Source organism: Danio rerio, chromosome 7, assembly GCF_049306965.1.
Source record: "Danio rerio strain Tuebingen ecotype United States chromosome 7, GRCz12tu, whole genome shotgun sequence".
NCBI lineage: Eukaryota > Metazoa > Chordata > Actinopteri > Cypriniformes > Danionidae > Danio > Danio rerio.
Window position 1 is genome coordinate 27,743,972 of NC_133182.1, and position 23,855 is coordinate 27,767,826.

The following is a 23,855-nucleotide window of genomic DNA, read 5'->3' on the forward strand; positions in this document are numbered from 1 at the left end:
ATATCCAAAGAAAAGAAAGATATCCAAAGATGCCTTTTCAAGTTGTAGGGGTAGTGCATATGCATGAAATACAACACATTTAATAAACAAATAATTAAATCTGATTAACCTTTGTTCCAGCTACAAATGTTTCTTGCACCTGAATGCTTTTAACTCACTTAAAATGTTTACACAGTAACAAGCTTTAAATGCTCAAGTGAAAACTCTATTATAGCTAAACTTTGCTATTAATTCACAAACCACACGTGTTCTGAACTTTGGTGTTTGTTCAAGTATTTGACCATATTTTTCATATTTAACCTCACATATCCTGTAATGCGTCTATTGCAGAATCACACATATTGTGGGCCTTTTACTATCCCTACACTGTGAATGACAGTGAAGAGATGGTCGCAAGACAGGTCACACGCTTAAGTGCTTCCAATTTCATTAATACAATGCACATTCATTAATTAGTATGATTAAGGTTATACACATTTTTCCATAAAAAATGTAAATATATACAAACATTTTTCTCTTCTCTTTTTTCTTTTATCATCCGACATTACTGTTTGTCAATTACAATTTTTAAAGTGGAGAGTAGCAGTAATGCCACCTCCACAGTTCTGACATGTAAATGGGTCTAAGTAATCTCTCAACCTTTACAAAATGTGCTTTGAAAGGAAGGTTACAGTATTTGACTCTTGATGGGTGCTGACCTGGTCTTCTGGATAAAGTGTGGCCATAGGAGAGGGTGACGGAGGACGATCTCTGTTTAGGAATAGTCAGCAAGTTGCTGTTAGGCCCATTAGAAACAAAACTGTTGGGTAAAAACACAATGCACAAATAAATATCAAACATTGTCTAATGCTAATTCACAACACATTTTCTCGACTTCAGGTTAACACATTCACTGTTAATCAGATTATTTTTGCTGTATTTAAGTTAAAATATATTTGCAAGGGACATGCAATCTACATGAGCCAAGTTGTAAGTAAGGCAAGACAGAATCTGTTAAATTATTTGTAAAAAATTGGCAAATTTATGCAGAATGGGTTTGAGAGTATAGGAACTAAACACTTAATAAATTAAATAAAAAAATAAGATAGTAACTTTTAAGTTACAATGCAGATTCAATTAGAACTACTTGTTTGGTAAACAAAGCTAAATAATATTTAATTATAATATCGATAATATTTCTACTAAACAAAAAAAATAATTTACATATTCTGTTGTACATAAATCCTCTAAATATCAGCATATTATTCAAGAATATAACTAAATTAAAATAAAAAAGAATATATATATATATATATATATATATATATATATATATACACACACACACACACACACACACACACACACACACACACACACATTTACATAAATAAATAGACTGAATGAAGGCCTCAGAAATCTCAGAAAAAAAGTTTTTCATATGTGCTTATAAGAAGCTGCAAACAGATGACGTATAAACACTGCCACCTTGAGGACAAATTGCAAAATTTCAGATTATATACATGGTCCTATTACCCTGCCTTATCTATCACAGTATTGTCACACTAGGTGTCAAATGCCAGTGCACAGATACAAATGCACTGCTGTTTCCAAGGGTGTAGTAGGTGTGACAGGTCTGACCTGCTGAGCTCAGAGTGCGATCTCTTTCCATTGGTGCGTTCCCAGCGTGAAGAGGCCGGGTCCAGAGGAGGCAGAGATGAAGAGGCTGAACTGCGCCTCAGCTGAGGGGTCGGGAGACTGTTCCTGCTGCTTAGACCCTGCAAATGCACATTTAGGAAATACTGCATAAGCTGGCGCCACTTAACAGAAACTCAATATTTAGCAATCATTACTCCAGTCTTCAGTGACACAAGATCTTACTGAAATCATTCTAATATGCAGATTTGGAGCTCAAGAAATTATTCTTATGAGCATCCGTGTTTAAAAAATGCTTAATTTATTATTGAAACTGAAACATTTCTTAGAAAATTTGCTGAGGAAAAAAAAAAATTATTTCAAACAAATATTTGAAATGGGAAACATGAGTAGCATAATAAATAAAAGAATGTCATAAAAAAAGTCACTTTTAACGAATTAACAGTGTTCTTTTCCTTTCTGAATAAAAAGTACAAAATATTTTGCTGGGGGTGACACGAGTAACTTTTAAAATATAAGTAATAATATTTGAGTTACTTTTCTTGAAACTGTAATGCAAGTCACTTATTAGTTTAATTAATTCGCATTAAAAAATAAATTGCTGTATAAAAATTAAAGTAATCACCAATAATTATACAGTCAATGAGAGAATGTGTTTATTAGTTTAAACGCATCGAAGAAAAGGAAAAGGGGATTGTCTCAATGGAAAGGGATTTTACTTAAGACAAATAGTGCAAAAGTAGCAAACTCATTGCTTTAAACTTCCAATAATCTGTATATAAGGCAAGTATAGCTCTGGGGTCAGGTTTTTTTTTAAAGGTAAATGATGGTGTAGGTTATGCAGTGCATTGTTAATTGCAGAGCTCCTCTATTTAAAAAAAAGAGAAAGAAAAAAAAAGTTCTGAAAGAAATCAAGCCTCAGCCAGGTAATAAAAAGTAACGCAAAAGTAATGCAACTATTTACTTTTTTGGGGAGAACAACGATAATGTAATGCATTACTTTCTAAAGTAACTTTTTTCAACACTGTTTATTGGTACCAGTCAATATTGTACACTGTGGCCCATATTTGATATTTAATAGTGCTAATTCTAATGTAATCTTCTATTTTTAAATTCTTACTTATCTTTCTATTTTAAGTAAAATAACATTGTACCAGTACGTAAACATGATAAAGACTATCCATTTTTAGTACATTATGATGTGATGCTTTGGTTCACTTGAACATTTCATATTATTTTACTTTTTAGTATTAAAATTGCACTTTACTTTGACAAAATAGTAAAGAATTCTATTATTGACATACACCTTTTTAAGTCAATAATTTGTTATTAAAACACCAGCTTACAAAAGTTGGCCATATTTATAAAAAAAAAAAAAAAAAAAAGCAAACAGAACCTGTTTTTTTCATTAAATTCTTAAAATATAACTCAGGCCAGTAGCCAGCCTGATGAAAGGGGTGGTTCTTTTTTCTTAAAATATGGACCTTTTTGCAGTTATTACTTACATTTTCTATTTAATTATGAGGTTTAAATTCTTTTTAAGCACTATTTTTTGCTGAATTAACTTGTCGAATGGCCATAAACCACACTGTTTGATGTACCAAAAACATTTCCAAAAGATATAGAAGAAAAAAATATGAGAATAACACTTATTTTTAAAATACAAATGTATACATCATATATCTGTTAAAGTTTTAAACAAAAAACTAGCCTATTGTCATTTATTAGGCAAACACAAACTAGCCAGCACATTCAACTTTCCTCAGTCACGCTGAAGCAACAGCAAAAAGAGGATTCCGCTTGGTCTTAAAGCCTTCTTTGATGGTTATTATTACAATTTATAATGGCATAGCAGTCAAAATAGGACAAATGAGTATGGGATATATTCTGGACCTTTGTCAGTGAGGGGTGGGTCTTTCGAACTACCCAAACCCCTCCTGGCTGTGGGCCTGTAACTTATAATGTGATCAGCAGTTTGAGAGTGTGGTTCACGGCACTGCTGCTGCTCACCTACCTTGACTGGCTTTCTCTCTCCTCTCTCTGAGGGGTCATCCATCTCAGCGCAGGGGTAGAAGCCAGGGAATGGGGTGAAGGGGTTGACCCGTGGCCGACAGGAGCCAGAGAAGGCCCCCATGAGGCTGCTGACGCTGCGCAGCGAGGAGAGGGCATGCGGCGAGAGAGACGGGTCCATCAGCAGCTCCGACACCAGGTTCCTGGCCTCGTTGATCACAGACAGATCCACGCCGTTCCCACTCACAGCACCCTACAGTAAAATTCACAACATCCATAGAATAAAAAATATCATGCTTATAAACAATTGTTTATGGGACATATACTGCCTCCTTGTGGTAATTTAGAGGTACAGCAGGATATCAAAAATTCATGCATTTGGAAGACGCTTTTACCCAAAGCAATATACACAATTAATTAATGCTAGAGCTGCACAATTCAATTAAAAATAATACATTGTGATTCTTTTAAAGTTCTGAATAGACAATTAAATTATTTCATTTAAAAAAAAATGCATCGCTGTTTAATTGAGCTTATTTTCACTGACCGGTTTGAAATATAACTTTTTCTTTAATCAGTCTGAACAAATTAAAGACTCAAATACTTGAAAGTTTCTGTATAACTTCACTATTTTAATCACTACAGCAGACATCAGTGCCAGTTTCTTGACTAGGACAAAAAAAAGAGAGAACATTTCTCCCATCATCCTTTCTCCAGTGGCCTCTCACTACTGGCTCCCGGGAAAACAGAGAATTGATTTTAAATTTTTAAGTTATGTATTTAAAGCTACACATGGACTTGCCCATAGCCTATATTTCCAAATTTTTAAGTTTGTATTCTCTCCAAAGATCCCTTAGGTCTTCTGCTTAGCTTCTGTTAATTGTTCTTAAATCCTGCTTAAAACAAAAGGAGACGATATTGATAGAAATGAGTTTTTAGGACTTTTTTGACTATACAGATTTTTACATATATTTTCAGTTTTCAAATTTATTGTAGAATATATTGTCTTGTCTCTTAAATTGTTTATTATTGTTGCCATGTTTGTGAAGCACTTTGGTAAAACATTCTACAACATTTCAAGGTGCTATATAAAGTTGACCAGTGTTTCTATCTGAGCTAAAAACTTCAAACCCAAACAAACAGTTCTTGTGAGATCATTTGATTTATTTATTTATTTATTTTTTGTAAAAAAAAAATAAATAAATAAAAAAGGATAATGTGTTTGCTTGAAAAGGTTGTGACTGTGGTATATTTTAGAATAGACAACTAAACATTTATTAAATGTAAAAAAATAATAATAATAATTGCTGTTTGATTGAGGTTATTTTGCATTGATCTATTTAAAAGTATAATTCACTATTCTATTTGCAGACTTCAGTGTTTCTATCTGAACTATAAAATTTAATGCCAGATTAACAGTTTTTACTAGATCATTAGTAAAAACGCTTAAAAAGATTGTGATTACGGTATAGTTTAGAATAGACAACTAAACAATTATTTCATTGTAAAAAATGAATTGCTGTTTAATTAACATTATTTTGCATTGACCTATTAAAAATAATTAATGTTTTTAAAAATCAGCCTGAACTAACTATTTAACGACTCAAATGCCTCAATTGTTTCTGTGTAATTTCAGTATTTTAAATCGCAGACATCAGTGTTTTTATAAACTATATATAAACTATAAACTTTAATGGCAGATTAACAGTATTTACTAGATCATTTTACTTTTTTGTAAAAAAACAAATAAATAAATAAGGATAATGTTTGTGCTTGAAAAGACTTAAGATTTATTTCACATTTGATTACTGAAATTCTGTAACCTGCAGCTACTTTTAGAGAAAAGCAAAACGAACACAAAAGAAAAAACTTGTGTTACAAATCATGTGCCAGCATCAAAGGCCACAACAGGCAGGAGTTTCAAATCCTGGTCGCAGGATGGTAGTGATGTGTTTATTTCTCTTTTTTCTCTCTTTATTTATGTGTGACTTTGTATTATGCTCCTACATTTTTGCTGGGTGCTCCATACTTTCTAAATTGGCATTACCATTCCAAATATATATATATGGAGCCTTTTTTACAGCATGATGGTTTACTGCCTGAGCTACAGAAACTCCATCCTTCTGCTCCATACTTGCACCAATAAAAGTGACTGTACCAAAGCATGACTCACTGGTGGAGCCGTCCATTTGATAAATCCAGCCAAGCAGCAGAGACAGTTTTTGATGATATCCACTCAGCGGAAAAAAGGAGCCGTTCATAATAACATTACAGGAAGAACTCTGGGTATCTATAAACTCAGCTAGTTTTAATCCATCTTCAGCCTCGTGCGTACATGCTGAGCTCATTTTATTGATTGTATTTAATTCAGACCTTCATCATTTTTTTGAAGAAGGGGCGGGCGGTTGCTTCTGATGAAAGTAATAAAGTAGAGTGGCGGCACTGCGTGCATGTGTGTGTGTGGTAAAAGTGCACAGCGAGCACTTCCTCCAGGCTTTGACGTCATTTGGCAAGCTTTATGTGAGCCAGGATGAGGGTTATCCACTGGCAGGGCAGCCGCAATAATGAGCGGCGGGCAGATGGAGGGGCTACAGGCCTCAGCATGAGACTGTACACGCGACAAACAGTCCTCAGATGGAGGATATGATGCTCATTCAGACAGAAAGATTATTCAGAATTGAATAATTTCTACAGTAGATGTAAATAAAATCAAACTACATTTTTTACAATTTTTGTATTATTTAGATGCTAATAATTGTGAAAAGCGCTATACAAGTAAACTTGAACTGAATTAAATGATAATCTAAGTAAATAATACTGAAACATTTATAATAAAATAACACGAATAACTGTAAACAAACATTTATATATATATATATATATATATATAAATACATATTTATAAATATATATATTTATATATAAAATAATATATATATATATAAAATAATATATATATATATATAAAATAATATATATATATATATATATATATATATATATATATATATATATACATATATATATATATATATATATATATATATATATATACATATATACATATATATATATATATATATATATATATATATATATATATATATATATATATATATATATATATATATATATATACATACATATATATATATATATATATATATATATATATATATATATATATATATATATATATATATATATAAATAATTTTATTTATTTAGATGTAAGTAAATATTTTATATAACCATATAAAGTAATAGGTGCAAATATATGAATATATGTTTATTAATATACCTCATATTTATAACCAGACTATCTGCCATGGTTATCAATTTTCAAAATGAATACCAAAGATATTTATTAAATTAAGCAATTTCTTTTTCACTGATTACAAACTGATCACAAAGACTCCTGAATACTGAAATAAAATGATAATATAAATGCATAAATGCAGACAGATATGTGAAGAGAGTTAGCATAAACTGTGCAGATGAAAAACTCTATAATATAAAGAGCTAAAGAGGAGTAGCACTGACCTGATATTGCGGCTTGTACCATTGTTTCAGGTCCCAGTCCCACAGGATCATCTAAAGGACACAAAACAAAGACTTTTTAAAGCACATTTCATTCACAGCTGCCACCCTGCACAAAACCTATGGAAAGTTAAGACAAAGAAGTTATTTTTACATTGCTAAAGTTCCTATAACCATTTTAAAATAAACACTTTTCTGAGTATTGGTTTGCATTACCGTTTGATGTGGGTTGAATTTTTTTGTCAACACCTGAGCAACTCTTATTGAGAGCTGAAAGCTGCTAAACGAAAACCTTCTCTTGGCTCTTGCAGAAAAAAAAGTAAAACCACTCTAACCACAATGAGACGTCAACAATAGCGCTCACAGATCTTATCTAGCCAAACTACGTCATTTGACTGCATTTCCACGTTATCTGCCTCTGAGGCTCCATCCAACAGAAGCCAAGTCCCACAACGCTATCACCTAGATAGCACACAAAGTCTGTTTTCTGCTAACATGAAAAAGCAAAGTATTTTTGCTGGAAATCAAGTTGTCTACATATTAAACAAAAGTGAATGAAGGGCTTGCAAACTAAAACTTGTTCTTTGAAAACGTAACTAATCAACTGCAAAAGCAAAACGGGGCCAAAGTTCCAAGAAAACTTGCACAAGCTCAGAATCAACAACAAAAACAACAACAAAAAGTCTAAATAAGGTCAAACTTTATTTTAAGATAAAATAAACCGCTTTAATAATAATAAACCTATTTAAGCTCAATAAACTTATAATTAGCTGCTTATTAAATGTTATTAAGGTAGGTATTAGTAGGAATAGGGAAGATCATGCAGAATAAATTCTAACAAACAGTCAATATCTTAATAATAGGCGGTTAATAGCAACTAGTTAATAGTGATAACTGGTCCTAAAATTAAAGTGTTACCCTAAACATTACATTCAAATGCACAAACTTTGAAGCAAATTTAGAAGTTTAGAAATGGAAGAAGAAAAAAAAACACCACCATACACAATACTAGCTGTCTAAGTATTCAATGCATATTCAATTAGATGCACAAACTGCAATGCAATTTTAGAAACACACACAAATCACTTCACAATCTAATTAAACTTCATAATTTTATTGTGTAATTAACAGGCCTGTAGCGAGGGGGGGTTCGGGTGGTTCGAAAGGCCCACCCCCTCACTGACAAGGGCAAGAATTGGTCCCGTGCATGAGCTCATTTGTCATATTTTGACTGCTATGCCATCATAACTTAAAAAAAAATAAAAAATAAAAAAAAATCAAATAAGCTTAAACCTTAAAAAGTCATCTTTCACTGCTGACCTACTGTATTGTTGTTAAATAGAGAATAGTTTACAAGTAACTTTTCTTGGACCTTATTCTTGAATAAAAAATGGCCAATAAAAAGGAGTCAAGCACATAACGGTCATTCTGAAGTTATATGACCGATATAAGATATTAAAAGTTAATTTTAATACTAATTAGGCTATTGTTCTTATCTATGAATTTTCAAATGTACTGTTTTACAACATAAACTACAAAACTTGGGAAGCTCTACATTATTATTATTATTATTATGTTTTAATTTTTATTATTCAAATGGCCAAATTCACACAAAGGAAAGTTAAATGTGCTAGCCAGTTTGTTATTTGCTTATCAAATAACATTAGACTACAGATTTGAATGTAAAACTTTAACAGATTCCTTTTTTCTAATGATATTTGATGTGATAAAAATGTATTTGAAAAATAATAAGTTTTATATATTAATTAGTTTTTTATCGTAAATTATTTGGAAATGTTTTTAGTACATTAAAAAGTGTGGCTATGATGACCACCCAACAAGCTAATCCAGAAAACATAGTGCTTAAAATGTCACTAAAATGCAGTATTTAAACCTTAAATTAAATGAATAGAAAACAAGACGAATAAAAAAAATTAAATAAAAAAAGGCAATTTTTTCAGGAAAAAAAGAACCACCCACCAAGCTGGCTACGGCCCTGTACTCCATGTAACAAATTTAGGGCGTTAAAAATAAAGGCTAAATAATTTTTCAAGATAAATATTCTGTTTATGCATAAAATAATGAAAATTTCAGTGACATGATTTTGTGCTAAGAAAATATTTCAGCAAATTATTTATACAAACACAAATTAACACGATTTCGGCAGTGTTATCAAAACAACAGCATGCAATCTATTCGTAAAACTACCAGACCAACCAAATTCAAGAGAGTTCCAGCCAACAACGGTCGGTCGCCATGTTAAACTCGCAGAAAACCAAACGGCAGTGCAGTGTTTGACCACATGGGGGAGTAATGGTGATGCATGAGAGAAGGACCGTTCACAACACAAAGCAGAAGCGGCCTGCACCTGCGATGACCATGTCATGTGTCACTTCCAGCAGCCCTGTTCTTTAAAACCAGCAACACTTTTAGGCACTCAGAGCTGTCCAAAAGATATGACCACACACTCTTACTCACAAAACACACACACACTAACACCCAGCTCAAAGAATAACAGATGGAGCTGATGGAAACACTCACCTGCAAGACTCCAAAGTTAATTCTGAACCAAACATGTGACCATTAAACCACTGCAACGCTCTGAATTCAGATGTAAATAGCGTCCTCTTGCTTTTCAATCAGACGCTTTGCAGATCAGACAGAGATGATGACCACGGTGAGCTGTCAGCATCTGCTTAACACCATCAGACGTTTAGTACGGCAAATAAGCAGTGCCATGGCAACCTGACAGAGGCCAGCAAACAATAGTACAAGCGTCATGGCAAGCAGAAAGATGGAGAGAATAACAAAAAGCTGTCTGACACTTGCGCTCTCTCACACATTGGAAAGGTTTTTAGGGTCCCCCCAAAAAAATAATAATAAAAGACGGCTTAACATCAGACTCGTTCCATTAAATCACCCATGTGGCACAGAGTTCGACCCCTCTGAATGGTCCACAATGTCACCAAGCAGCTCACATCAAATCTTGTTCTTTCCGGACTGTTGAGCTGGTAAACTTTAGAGTCAGAGCAGAGATTAACAGAAAAATAAAAGGCTGAGTTGGTTTCACACAGTCTGCTTCCTTGAATATGTTACCTTAAGGTCTGTTTGCGTGACACGGGCAGGCCTAGGCGAAGGTGCAAATGGAGGCCAAAACATTTTGTCAGCCAGTAACTGAAACCACATTTGCGGAGAGCTGTAAATGTGTAACCCTGTTTACAGCTGATATTCAAATGTATTTTTGTCAATCAGATCACGAGTGGACAATGCTAAACAGAGGTGTGAATGGGATCTGAAATGTTTTAAGCTGCCCACTTAGAGAGAGAGAGAGAGAGATGGAAACATACTCGACTGCATTGCTTTTAGTGTAGACATAAACATGTGATTAAATGTACAGAGTAAACTACTCTGCTTATCAACCTAAACATGCGATCGCTATCCACTTAAGTCGTGACGTATGGAATTCTGTTTCCGGGTCTAAGCTGCTACTTATTTGAATAGAGAAAATACTCGTTTATCACCGTTTATCGTAATATTGTTTATTTACAACAGTCTCTGGATTTCTTGCATCACAGACACCAAAATTTTACCAATTTATAAAAAAAATTATCACTTTCTGGCCATCGGATTAGGCATGGATATATACACTGTGAAAATAAATCCGTTACTTAACTTGTTTTACTGGAAGCTGGGGCGCCAGGAAAAAAGCTTAAAATAACAGCTGTTAAATTACAAAAAACTCCCTAAATGTATATTTCCGGTAAATTTCTGTCATTTAATCATTGAGGTCTCTGAATAACACTGATGAGAACTGGGACAGAAAATTAACTGTACTGTGGTGTAAGTAAGGGGGAGGTGAAATTACAGTAGTTTTCCGGAGAAAATAACAAAACAGGAGGGTTGCGGCAGATTGCTCTAAAATACAGGAGACTCCCGCGAAAAATTGGAGTGTTGACAGGTATGCATTTAACATCTGATATTTTACGGTAAATTTCTGCAATTTAACAGCCGTTATTTTGGGGGGTGGGGGTTGAGAGTTGGGTGAAATAACATATTTTTTTTACAGTGTACATGGTTTCCGCTACATTCTTTCTTCCATGGTGGAGCGCCACCCCAAAATTCATCCCACCACGGCTACATTACAGCTTTTCATTCAAAACACTGTCGTGTTTTTTTTTTTTAAATAGTGGGTGATAATCGCACCAACACTAAGTGAATTATAACAGCGCAAACTTTTCTGTAACCGTAGTAGTCATGTGCGCTTTTTGTTTAACCCTTTAAGGTTACGTGCTAACAGACTGACAGGTGCGTGATGTGTGAGCCGGCAAACATGACATATAGCCATTTCACTTTACTTCAGGACGCATTAATACCACTTTGTAGGTCTATTAGAGACATTCAAATATATTCCTAGCAAATATAATAAATGTTGGAGTCATACTCACTACATAAACGCGCTAAATCGCACTTCAGCAGCGTTTATTTGAGAGCGCACAAGAAGATCAGTGCTTGCCTTGAGCAGCGTATATTTGAGGGCGTACAAGAAGTTTTGTGCACTAGCAGAGGAAATCAGCACGCAAGCAGAGAGATTCATATGCTCGTAGGTTATTATACAAATGCTATCTCGAATTGTAATACTGCGCTCACAACATGTCATTGAAATAACACCATAGGTAGTTGGTAGATCTGAGTATAAAAGGCCTGCAGCCACAGCTGGAAAAAAATCCTAGAGGAAACACTGGTGTATATTGCGATCATGATTTTGAAAAGTACTACATTGCTTTAAAAACGTTTATTACCATTTGTTGATTTCCCCCATACAGTTTGATAGAGCACTTGGAGCCGGAAGCCATTTTGTGTGATGTCAAACCTAATAAGTGGATCAGATATGTTGTGTGGAAGTGCATAAAAACAAGATATTTATACTTTAACGCACAGAACAAAAGCACACACATTCATCAGACTTTGCTTCATTTCATTATTTATTCATCATTTTTATTTCTTTGCTTTCCTGCTCTCTTGTAAGCTGTGAATCATAGTTTTGTTCCGCTGTTGTGATGAACACAAAGATTTAAACTCAAAGATTTAAACAGTTGGCTCACTGAAAATGCATACTAAGACACATTGTGTAATTTTCAACACTAGACGGGTGCATATTGAAAATAAACAATGGCAAAATCTGATGAGGCCATGTCTGAGTGTGGTAACAATGGGAGTTGTTGTCTTAAATACATCCTACAAGACTCTAGCAGAACTCACACTGATGAGTTAAAGTATGCTAAACTTATTTTAGTATGAAGCAGAGTAAGACTGTATGCTGTCAAAGTGAAACAAAACCGCTAACGCAGCTGCTGATGAGAGACGAGTGTAATGCAACATAAAAGCATGCAGCACAGCCATAGTCATAGTCATACCATAGTCAATCGCTTCCTTTTTTTCCAATCGTGATTGTGGGGTAGTGAAAACAGCGATGGTTTATCATAGTAAATACATTTTAGGATTTTGATATAATGCTCCTCTGTGCAGACTAATAAAATGCACAGCTTATTAAAGCATCTTTGATGAGATTCAATGAAAAGAAATCTCACATTTTGAGCCTTTAATAGTAGGTAAAAACAGGACATCTGCCATTCACATTGCATTTGTAGTATGACATCAATGTATCACCAAAATATTACCATTCAAATGTTTTTGAAGAAAATTTAATATAATATTACTTGTATTCAGCCTGGATGTTACATTCATCAGAAGTGACAGTTAGGACTTTTACATTGTTATAATAAATTTCTATTTTCAATACACACTGCCCTTTCAAACTTTCTATTCATCAAAGAATCCTGGGAAGAAAAAAAAATCTATCAAAGTTTCCACAAAAACAAAGCTGCTATCCACATAGCTGACAATAAGAAATATTTCTTGAGTAGCAAATCTACATATTTTTACAAATCTAGAACTTTTACAAGGGGTTTAAACACAGCTGTGTGGCAATATAACCAGCTTCAAATGGTAAAAATTTGTTCATTGTTCATTTATAATTGCACTTTATAAAAACACTCTACAGAAACATATTGAATAACATTCTCTCTTTGTACATGTCATTAGTGGAGGAAAAGAGCTGGCTATTAGTGATGATGATCCCCCCCCCTCATTAGCATAGGACATTAGTCTTGTTTTTGAATCTGTCACTATGCTGACACATAGGGTTTGGTAGCCCCGCCCTCTTTAGAAAATGTCATTTGAATTTAAAGCAATAGAAACCCAAATGGTCGAATTAGGATCTCTTTTAAAGAGCTCTAAAACAAATGTGTTATATTTTGAACTGAAACTTTAAATAAACACTCTAGAGACATTATAGACTTATTTCACAACTTGTAAAAAGGGGCATAATAAGTCCCCTTTAAATAAAGAATATGTTTATTCTGCCAGGATTTGTGTAAATTGATCAAAAGTGGCAGTAAAAGCTCCTAAATATCTACAAAAGATTATGTATTTTTAAATAAACCCTGTGCTTTTAATCCTTCAATTTATGAAAGAAATAAAACTGTAAACATACAAAAGCTGTTTATTTTATCAGTTTCCAGCAAAATACAAAGCAGCAACACACACTGCTGATAACACAAAATGTGTCACAAGCAGCAAATCAGCATATTAGGATGAAGTGTGAACGATTATGTGGCACTGAAGACTGGAGTAATGGCTGCTTTCGCTCGCTCTGATGTATTCACTGTACATAGTCATGAAATCAGAGACTCTAAGCTTGAAATCTGATCGCAAGTGCTCACAGGAAACACACTTGATATGCATGTAACTATGTGGATCTTGACTACTTACAAGTATACAATATCAATCACTGTTTTCAACAAATATTTTAAAACGGTGAAAAATAATTTTGATTAATAAAAACATTTCTCATGAAAAGACACACACACACACACACATACACACACACACACACACAAACACACTCTAACGTACAAAGACACTTCTCTCTCCCAGCATGTGCTCAATTCAGTTACATTTGCGGCTTATTTCTGTCCAATACATGCTGTTGAAATACCCGTCTTAGAGTGTTTATATAAACACAGTCGATTATATCTAATGTTTAACTGCTGAAAGACATCTGTGATTTAGGTTTAAAAATGACAGCAGCCTTATACATGGGAATGTGTGCATCCACATAAATGCTTCAAAATGACATACATGTTGTATAACTGTCTTTATTTAATAAGTTTAATAAGTAATTTGTTGTTCACATACAAAATAGTGCTTAAAGAAAAAAATACTTTTGTCATACTTTACTCACCCTTCACTTGTTTGCGAACGAAAACGTTTTCTGTAACCCATTACAATAAGTTTGTTTGCAGCCAAAAATAATGACTACCCTTAAGCCACTGCACGATATAGAAAAATCTGATAATCTGATATTTTATTCTTCTTTTATTTTAGGAAATAGATTGGGGAGTTTAAGAGTATTCAGGTTAACACATTAAATAATCACAATTCAAAAAAAAAAATTTCTTACTTTGCTTTTAATGCTTTGTCTCATTTCTAGTCTTTATATATCAATATAAGGGTACCTAGCACGACAAAAAGGTACCAAAAAGTAAAGCTAGACAAGCAGCTGAATGCTATTGGTTTACAGAGAAGCTTCACTAGTACATATACAAGCCATGAGAAAGAAGAAAATGATTCTTTGAGCAACCTAAAAGATGAACAGACAGCCATGTATAATTATTATTATCATCGCCTTTTGGACTATTATGAACTCGGAAATACTTTTTAACAGAAGTGACATGCTGGTGAAGATTAAAGATACAGATGAGAGGTTTGCACTTACTGTGGGCTATATTGCAGGTTGTTTTTAAACCCAAATAAGGATTAAATGTCTGCTGTGTGTAGTTTTTTTGTAAATGGTAACATATCGGAGACTGCAAGGGGCTGTTTGTGTTCATATATTGCATTTATTTATTTATTTATTCATTAGAGTTGCCGACATTACAGTAGGCTATTTTGCCGTATCCTTAATCTGCAATTAAAATCAAATCATGTCTATAGGAAGGTTAGTAATGAACATTTATACACAAGTATTTATGTGTATAAAGCCTCTGTTTTGTGAGAAGCGCTCCTCATATGTAAACGACCCGTACAGTTTTACATTTTCTTGAGCGAGAATGATGTCAACTGCAACTTTCTGTCGTACACCATTGGTACCCTATTGGCAGTGGAAACGCAAGCCTGATATAGGTGATCCGTGCCAACCTGTACCATACTATACCACTCTAAACTGCCCGATAAATCCTTCAAAACTACATAAATATAGCAAAATTGTCTTTATTTAATCAGTTTAATAAGTAATTTGTTGTTCACATACAAAATAATGCCTAAAGAAAAAATTGTTCACCAAAAAAAAAGGAAATTCTGTCATCATTTACTCACCCTTCACTTGTTTAAAACCATGAATAATCCATTGACTTTAACAATAATTTTTTTCCTACTATAGAAGTCGATGTGTACAATCAGCATTTTAAAAAATATCTTCTTTTGTGTTCATCAGAAGAAAAAAATGCTAAAGGTTTAAAACCATGTGAGGCAGAGTAAATAATGAATTTAGATTTTTTTTTTAAATGCCATATCTTTAAAACATACAATCCACATAAAGCCACTTTTGGTGTAACTAATGCTTTCCTCAAAATGCTGGTAGTCACTGACATAAATCGGGTTCATGTTTGTAACACCAACACTGTGAATTCAAATTGAAACAAGCAAATATAAAAAATAATAAACTGTTCAAATTTCCTTTAATCGATTACTTTAAAAATGCATGATTAATCGATTCTGAAAATAATCATCAGTTCCAGCCCTATAAGCTATATTTCACTGACTTTTTTATCATTAAAACAGAAGCACAAAACAGCAGGCCAAACACATGTAGATGTACACAAATACATTCACAGTCAGAGCACCAAACAAAACAGTTTCAGTTCTTTTAATGGCAGATAATCAGCAGATCCACTGTGGGCAAAAGTGTCATACAGTATTTGCATTACAACACACTACAGCAACTAAAACACTCAAAAGAGGTCTCTAGTCTGCAGCCATTCGCCTACAGAAGGTAAAAGCTACCATACTTAACGCAAAGAAATGCTAACAAACAACACGTGGGATCTGTGCTTACCAAGACTCTAGATAAAAAGTCAGGCCAGTCCTGTTTTTTTTTTTGTTAGGTTTGTTCTTTGACACTGTTATTATGAGTGTGTCAGTGTGTTTAAGAGCGAGACGAAGATTTTATATATATATATTATATATGTGTGAGTGTTGCGTGTGTTTGTGTTTGAGAGAATCTCAGCCGAGTGGCTAAATAACTGCACATCGTCTGAAAGCAGGAGGCCAAGCAGGGCTGGTCAAACAAAAACAGCATCATAAAAACCACAGAGCCAGTCAAGAGCTTCATCAACATCACACAACACAGCGGCTAGTGAAGCAGAACAACAAACCAACCCTTGATGAACACGTATCACCTTACACACACACGCACACACACATATACACGCCGATCTGCACTTCATGACTTTATGAAAATGAGAAACCTGTTATATTTGTTTAAAAACACAGCAAATGGTTTCGTGAAGTCAGTCATAAGCAAATATTGTACGATCAAATGAGAGGATAGTGACACTATGAAGCATGTTGAAGTTAGGTGCTGATATAATGTTTGCTTGCGAACTAAAACATTTTCTGTAACCCATTACAATAATTTTGTTTGAGTTTATTTAGCGCTGCAAATATTGGAAAAAATCTGATGTTGTGTGCGACATTTTTATTTTTCTGGGATAAATATTACAATGTAAATACAGTTTCACAAGATAGTTAAATAGCACTATTTGACATTTTTTTAGGGAGTTAACAGTATTCAGGTACAGAAATTGATTGATCGCAATGAAAAAAAGCTTTTCTTACTTTGCTTTGTGTCAGTTCTAGTCCAAATCTTAACAAAATTCTTAGATCAAGTAAAAATATTGTTTTGTACATGAGAAAAGGCAAAATTATAGCTTTTCCCAATTATCTGCCAGTGGGATAAGTTAAACAGTCTTGTTTTTGCTTTGAAATGTAGATATTTGACTAGAAACAAGGACAAGCAAAACATTATTATTATTATTATTATTATTATTATTTATTTATTTATTTTTAATTTCTATTTTTTTTGCATAAATCGTATAAATACAGCGATTAAATACAATTCTGTAGCTCCTGGTCAACTATAATCCAGACTTAAAGTCCCCAAGAAATCAAAACTAACCATATGATTTTGTTAGCTCACAATGACAGTTTTGGGGTGGACAATTCATCTGTGTGTGTCATTAAGAAGAAAAAAAATGTTTGCCCTTCTAATCTTTAATTGAAATCTGTAAAGGCACTTCCTGTTTGTTGTCCAGTTAAATCAGATTATGTGATTTTGAGGTAATGGCTAACTTTGAGCTAATATACTTCACTACACTGACAGTTTTGACAACAAACAGAAATGGTGAGCAGGAGCAGTCTGTTAGGTTGTAATAACTCTTCTAAACCCTGGTTTCCCGATCGTTCTGAATGAAATCATCCATTTAGTCTGCGGTAGAAAAAACAAGCCACGCTCACCGTTTCTCCAGGAACTGCGTCACAATACGAAAAAAAGCTTTTGGTTCTTTGTGACTTTAACATTGCATTTCTTTGCGATTTGACTATTGCGGAAGAGCACATTACAATATTGATACTGAAACAATATAGTGTGCAGCCTAACCACCATTCATTTTATATTTTTATAAATTTGCCAGGCATATAGAGAACTCATTTGATCACAAATTAAAATAATCAATTATAAGGATCACAGAGCAGTTCAAAATACAAATCAATTGTAATATTTATATTTTGCCACTGTAACAAAAATTTCTAAGTTTTTCCCAATTCTCTGTTTGAGGTCAATTACTCAATTATTAAAGATAAAAATAGGTTTGCTGTTTTTTTTTTTTTTTTTAATTGAACATGCATAAAATCACTTTTGTAAATTTAGTTTGATATGGATTCCAAACTGTAGCATCTCAAACATTTTATTATTATTTATTTTTATTAAATGTATTTCATTAAAAAAAATAAATTCAGCAAGAATGTATTAATCCAAACTGATGAAGGGCTTTTTACTGTTACAGTGAAACAAAAGGTCAGGAAATGATTTTTGAAATAATATCCACATCTGCATATTAGAATGAGGAATAAACAGAATATTTCTATAATTGCTATACAAATAACAACAAAATAAAACACTTTCTGCACTTAACAATATTTTTGTATTGCTTGTTCAAACTACATAAAATAAGATAAAACAACTATACATGGGACAATAACTGTTTTCAAGGCATACCGTGGTTTGGAAAAAAAAATAAAAAAAATCAAGGTTTTAAAACCGCCTACATTTTCTTTAATGTTGTTCTAAGTTGTGCAAGTATGTGTACGATTTTTATTTACATTTATTTTTTGTTTTTTAGGACAACAGTATCTCCAGCTGAAAAAATATCCAAAGATGCCGTTTTAAATTGTAGTGAAATCTGTGTTTTTGAAACAAATGAAGAAAGCAGAAGTCAATGATTCATTTGATTTATTATTTACGTTATCTTAATTCCTTTACGTTGTCCATGCACAAACCGAATGTGTGGAAACCAGGATTTATTTACAGCGTGTAACCTTCATAAAAATCCCATGTGGTACTAATAAAATGCATTATCCTGTAATGCTTCACAAAAAAGGCAGGAAACTCGAGGATTGATATAAAGATGAAAGCTTAAATAAAAAATGCAATAAAAATGCAATGACTAATATTTAAAATCTGAAATGACTGGGTCCAACTCTGAATGTACACAAAAGGTAAAGGCTTTTAGTCTGCAAAATACAGACAGTTGGAAAAGCTTTGTCTCGGATGGTAGCAAGAGAGTGTGTGTATGTGTGTGTGTGTCTTGACGTCAGCGCAGGCTAACGCCCCTCACGGCTCAGCTCGTCTGCAGCAGCTGTGAGTGTGGGAAAGTCCTGCTTCTCCTCCGTCAAGTCCAGCCTATCTCACAAAGACAAGGTCAATGGCCCTTACTCAAGTCTCATCTGACCCCCGGAGACGATCGCATTTCATGTCCAGCATTAGAACTTTTCAGCCGCATTGATCTCAACTGCACATTTCATGTTGTCCGAGACAAAACTGCAATGTTTCTGCATGAAGTCATGCACTGCGGAATACATTTTAATACATTTTTAATTGGACAACAGCACAAAAAGCAAGAGCTCTTGTACATTAAAAATGACATTAAAATCACTTCGCACCATAGAATTTGGTGGAAAAAATCATTAAACGTAATCTAGTAGTTATCGCTTTTGCTATTGATCGATTACGTTATTTTTTCCTAAAAAATTAAACAAAATTTGCAAATGACGCATTAGTCCATTAAAAAAAGCTCTGATTTATTTTCAATTCTTGCACATTTTTAGGACATATTAGGGTCTTTTACGGAAGGAATTATTTGCATCTCTTTCATTCCATAATTCAGAAGTGCTGCGAACTAGGGCTGCATGATATTGGGAAATTTTAACATTGCGATATTTTGTTAGTCTGCAATGTATATTGTAATATGAATATCATTCATCACCAGATGACTTGGATGTCTCTTTAGAAAGAATGTATAATTGTTAAAATTTGGATGATTCTGTTGGTGTGAGTGTCTGCTTAAAATCTAATAAACAAAGTAAAAGCATACTGTAGATACATACAATAAAGAAAAAAAATTTAGGTTGAAATTTGAGCTGCACAATTAATCATACTTTTATCACAATAACGATATTTGTGATCCACGATAAGTAAATAAATTTAGCCGGAATTTAAAAGTTTAAAGACCAAGCTGTTATTTTAATGGGCGGAATTTATTAATTGTACCACAAGCGTGACCTTACTGTTTTACATAGCAAGCGTTCTGCTTTTATTTATTTATTTTCGAGGAATGGGATGTTGATCAAGTAACAGTAGCTATGTTTCCATCCACCTATTTTTATGCACATTTTGGATATTGTTTGATGGAGACGCCATGATGTGCTTAAATTTTAAAAATGTGCATAATTGAGTAGGATAAACTTTTTATTCAATAAGAAAAAATGCACAAACTACGATGAAAACATTTTTACAGAACAAAATCCAGTTTGAACATCAAAAAAGGTCATGTGATTTTGTTATAAGAGATCATGCGATGGTAAAAATGTGTGTTAATGAACAAACCAAGAAGCTGACCACATTGTAAAACATCAGAAATGTTGTTTTGGTCCTTCTAAAACACAGGTGTCAAACTCAGTTCCAAAAGGGCCGCAGCTCTGCACAGTTTAGTTCCAACTCTAATTAAACACACCTGATCAAACTAATTGAGGTAAGTGTGTTGGAGCAGGGTTGGAACTTAACTGTGCAGGGCTTCGGCCCTCCAGGAATTGAGTTTGACACCCCTGTTCTAAAACATCTTAACCATTTCAGTGTTAGTGTTAATATATTATTAATGACCTCCAGAACTGTCAAAAGCGTCTGCTCTGCATCTCATGCCTTCAAACAACAGCATGCGTTCATTGCATATCGGCATCATCTTCTGAGGCGCAAGTCTTTTACTAAAAGAAGAAAAGATTCACACAGCTTCTCCTACCACAGCAAATTCCATTTTTACTGTTGATATTTGACGCCAGTTAATCAGGAAGTGATGATTTTTTCTCTTTGACTCGCTAGATGGAAACGCTGCTTAATTTGCACTTCTTTTATGCAATATTCCAGTTTTGCACATCAATTTAATTAACATTTTTGGATAAAAACATAGCTAGTGTTTTATCATTTTCCGAGAAGTATTTCGTTTTTAATGTAATGGTACAATTTCTTATGCCTGATTGCTTTTAAAATACTCTTACAGTCATAGGCCTCTATTACACGCAAATGATAAATTATGATACTCAACATTGACATTTGGTCTCAACATTGCATATCTTGAGATGTGACTTTTGCGAATGATTACATTGCTAAATCGATGCTGAAATATATTGTAGAATAAAATAGCAGTATATAATCAGGAAAATTGTGTAGAAACAAATTCCCCTGTATTAAAAAAAAAAAAAAGTTCAGAACATAGATGAGAATAAACCTGAAATTAGGTGTAACTGCTACTAAAAAGTATACAGATTTATCGCTCGGTGCAGGTGGAATTTTATTTTATTTTTTTAGAAAATACCTTTAAAAATATGTAATTTAATTAAAATATTTAGACACACTGATAAAAGCAAATTAAAAAGACACTTAAAAGTGTGTAGCCTTTACATTATACTGGGGAAAAAAAATTGTGTAAAGCCAAAAAAGCCAAAAAGCTCAAAATTTCATAATTGACAGGTGAATAAAAAAAATAGCGTTTGTCTTCTCGCCTTAAATCAATCAAATTCCTGACAAGCATAATTATTGACAGATATGCATCCAATTTCAACACTTTGGCCCTTGAACTTGAGCACAACCCTTCTTTAATGGCTCACAGTCCTGGCCATCAGAGAGTTGCGCTGTCTTCTGGAGAGCAGTCGGTGACTTCATGCTGAGCAGTGATTATGTCTGGCTGGTGTCAGGACTTTGATGGACAGGAGAGACACTGGGGAGGAGGTTTACGTTGTCAGAAACATTCCCAGTGAGGAGGAAAATGAACGCTTTTCACAGGGGAGCATCACTCCTCTCCAAACTACTGAGTGTGGTTACAGACACAGACCCAACCGGTTACTGCGTTCCACTTGGCCGAAAAAGATATGATGGTGATTGTGTGATTACAGTCTTCCAGGAAATGATGCGAGTCATTATAAGGTGCTCTAAAACAAAGACGCTGTAAATGGGTTGATGCATCAGTTGCTGTTATATAAATTATTAAAACTGGTTATGGGGTGATAATGGAGAGTCTTTCCAAAGGGAGGGTTTGAAAGCATTTCCCCACAATGTCGTCATGGGATGATGATTTTGATGGCTTTTTTTTTTTTTCGTTGCACAGTGAAGACAATAGTCTTCAGAATGGCTCTTTTTTTTGCAATACATGACCATCTAAACATCACAAGAAGTAATTTGATCAAGGCCTGGAGCGCAGTTAAGCTCTTAGACAAGTTCCAGTTCATTGTGTGTGTTGTCTTAGTCTCGCTATGAGCTTGCTTAGCATCAGCATTGGCCATTGCCTTTTGTTTTGGAGTTACCATTTGGGGCTGTAGAGAACGGGTTATTCGCTGGTCAGCCAGAGTATCTGATATGCTAAGGCTATAGGAGGAAGGGAATGCTATCCTGTCCTGTCTAGGGATGAGCAAAACTATATATTTCCTAAACTGTGAAAACTTAATAGCAGGAAAGAAGTTTTTTTTTTCGATAGAAATATTTTTGCTTTTGACAAAGCTTTCTAAATCACAGCACTTTAAAATGAAATGTGATCAATAATTTATGACAACATTTGATTTAATGTAACTTTAAGAGATTAAAAGAAGTTAATCATGTTTTAACTTATGTTTAAAGAGTTAGTTCACCATAAAAATGAAAATTCCGTCATCATTAACTAACCCATCACTTATTCGAAACCGTTTGAGTTTCTTTTGTCTGTTGAACACAAAAGATGATATTGTGAAAAATATTGCTTGCTGGGACCCACTGACTTCCACTGAGTTTTTTCCTAATACGGAAGTCAACAGAGCCCATCAAAATAACTTTATTTAAAAAAATAAAAATAAATAAACATTTAAAACATTGGAGAGAGTAGATATCTTACTAAATGAAATGTTTATCCTACAAAGTCATGTGCATTCTTGCAGTTCACATCAACTGATTTTTTTATATGCATATCCAAAATCCGCATAAAAAAGGTAGATGGAAACATAGCTAATGATGGGGTCATTTACATTTTTGGGAGAACTGTCTGTAAGTTGTAAAAGATTTCACTTGAAAACCCCAAAACCCCAATTTATTGTGATACAAGTTGAAATGACTTGTAAAGTAAATTTGATTCAACTTAAAAATGTTTTTACAGTGAACGCTGATAGCACGGTTTCCAAATAAATATGAAAAATACAAATGGAAAGTTAAATAAAACAAATGCAGTTAAAAATACACTAATCTACAAATATAAACACATGTCAAATATTTTGGGCTGATGAAACCCAGTCTCACAGGAAAGCTGTAAAGTCTACATGTGGACATGTTAGACAACTTCTGATTGGGCTAAATCTAAACCTCGATTAATTTAACAATTTTAACTCGATTGTGATTAATGAACGATTATTTTATTTATTTATTATTTTTGCCCTCGTAGTTCACTGACAAGTTTTGTACAGTAAATAAGCTCACATATTACAAGTGAGAGATTTTTAAACGAAGTGTGCATTTGCATTACTTGATTTTTAAATAATTGAAGGAACACACACACTATCTACTATCTATGATTATTTATTCAACATCAACGTTGAACAAATGAAATTAAAACACACATCACCTTAAAAGAACAGTCAAAAAAAGAACTAGGAAAAAGTAATTGAAAAAATTGACCTGGAAAAATTGGATCGATTATAGGTTCTCTGAATGTCCATTTCAATTACTTTGCAATTAATCGCCCAGCCCTTCTGGTTTCTGATTCT

The 23,855-nt window shown here is 33.5% G+C and overlaps 1 protein-coding gene across 5 annotated transcripts in view; it reads right to left on the reverse strand.

Annotated features, from left to right (window-relative positions):
• pde3b (phosphodiesterase 3B) overlaps positions 1–23,855 on the reverse strand; it is a 96,196-nt gene that overhangs the window by 17,683 nt on the left and 54,658 nt on the right. For 3 of the 5 annotated variants that reach the window (XR_012383311.1, XM_686791.11, XM_073908523.1), the window contains exons 2-5: positions 7,188–7,238; positions 3,650–3,898; positions 1,621–1,757; positions 699–799 (exon numbers count right to left, since the gene is read on the reverse strand). Coding sequence is in view for 4 of the 5 variants with exons in the window: in XM_686791.11 (XP_691883.5) it covers positions 699–799; positions 1,621–1,757; positions 3,650–3,898; positions 7,188–7,238 (538 nt within the window). In the remaining variant the exon portion in view is untranslated. Of the gene's footprint in view, positions 1–698; positions 800–1,620; positions 1,758–3,649; positions 3,899–7,187; positions 7,239–7,400; positions 7,741–9,725; positions 9,930–10,023; positions 10,184–23,855 lie in introns of those variants that run through there. The other 2 variants (XM_073908522.1, XM_073908521.1) reach the window with 2 other exon arrangements.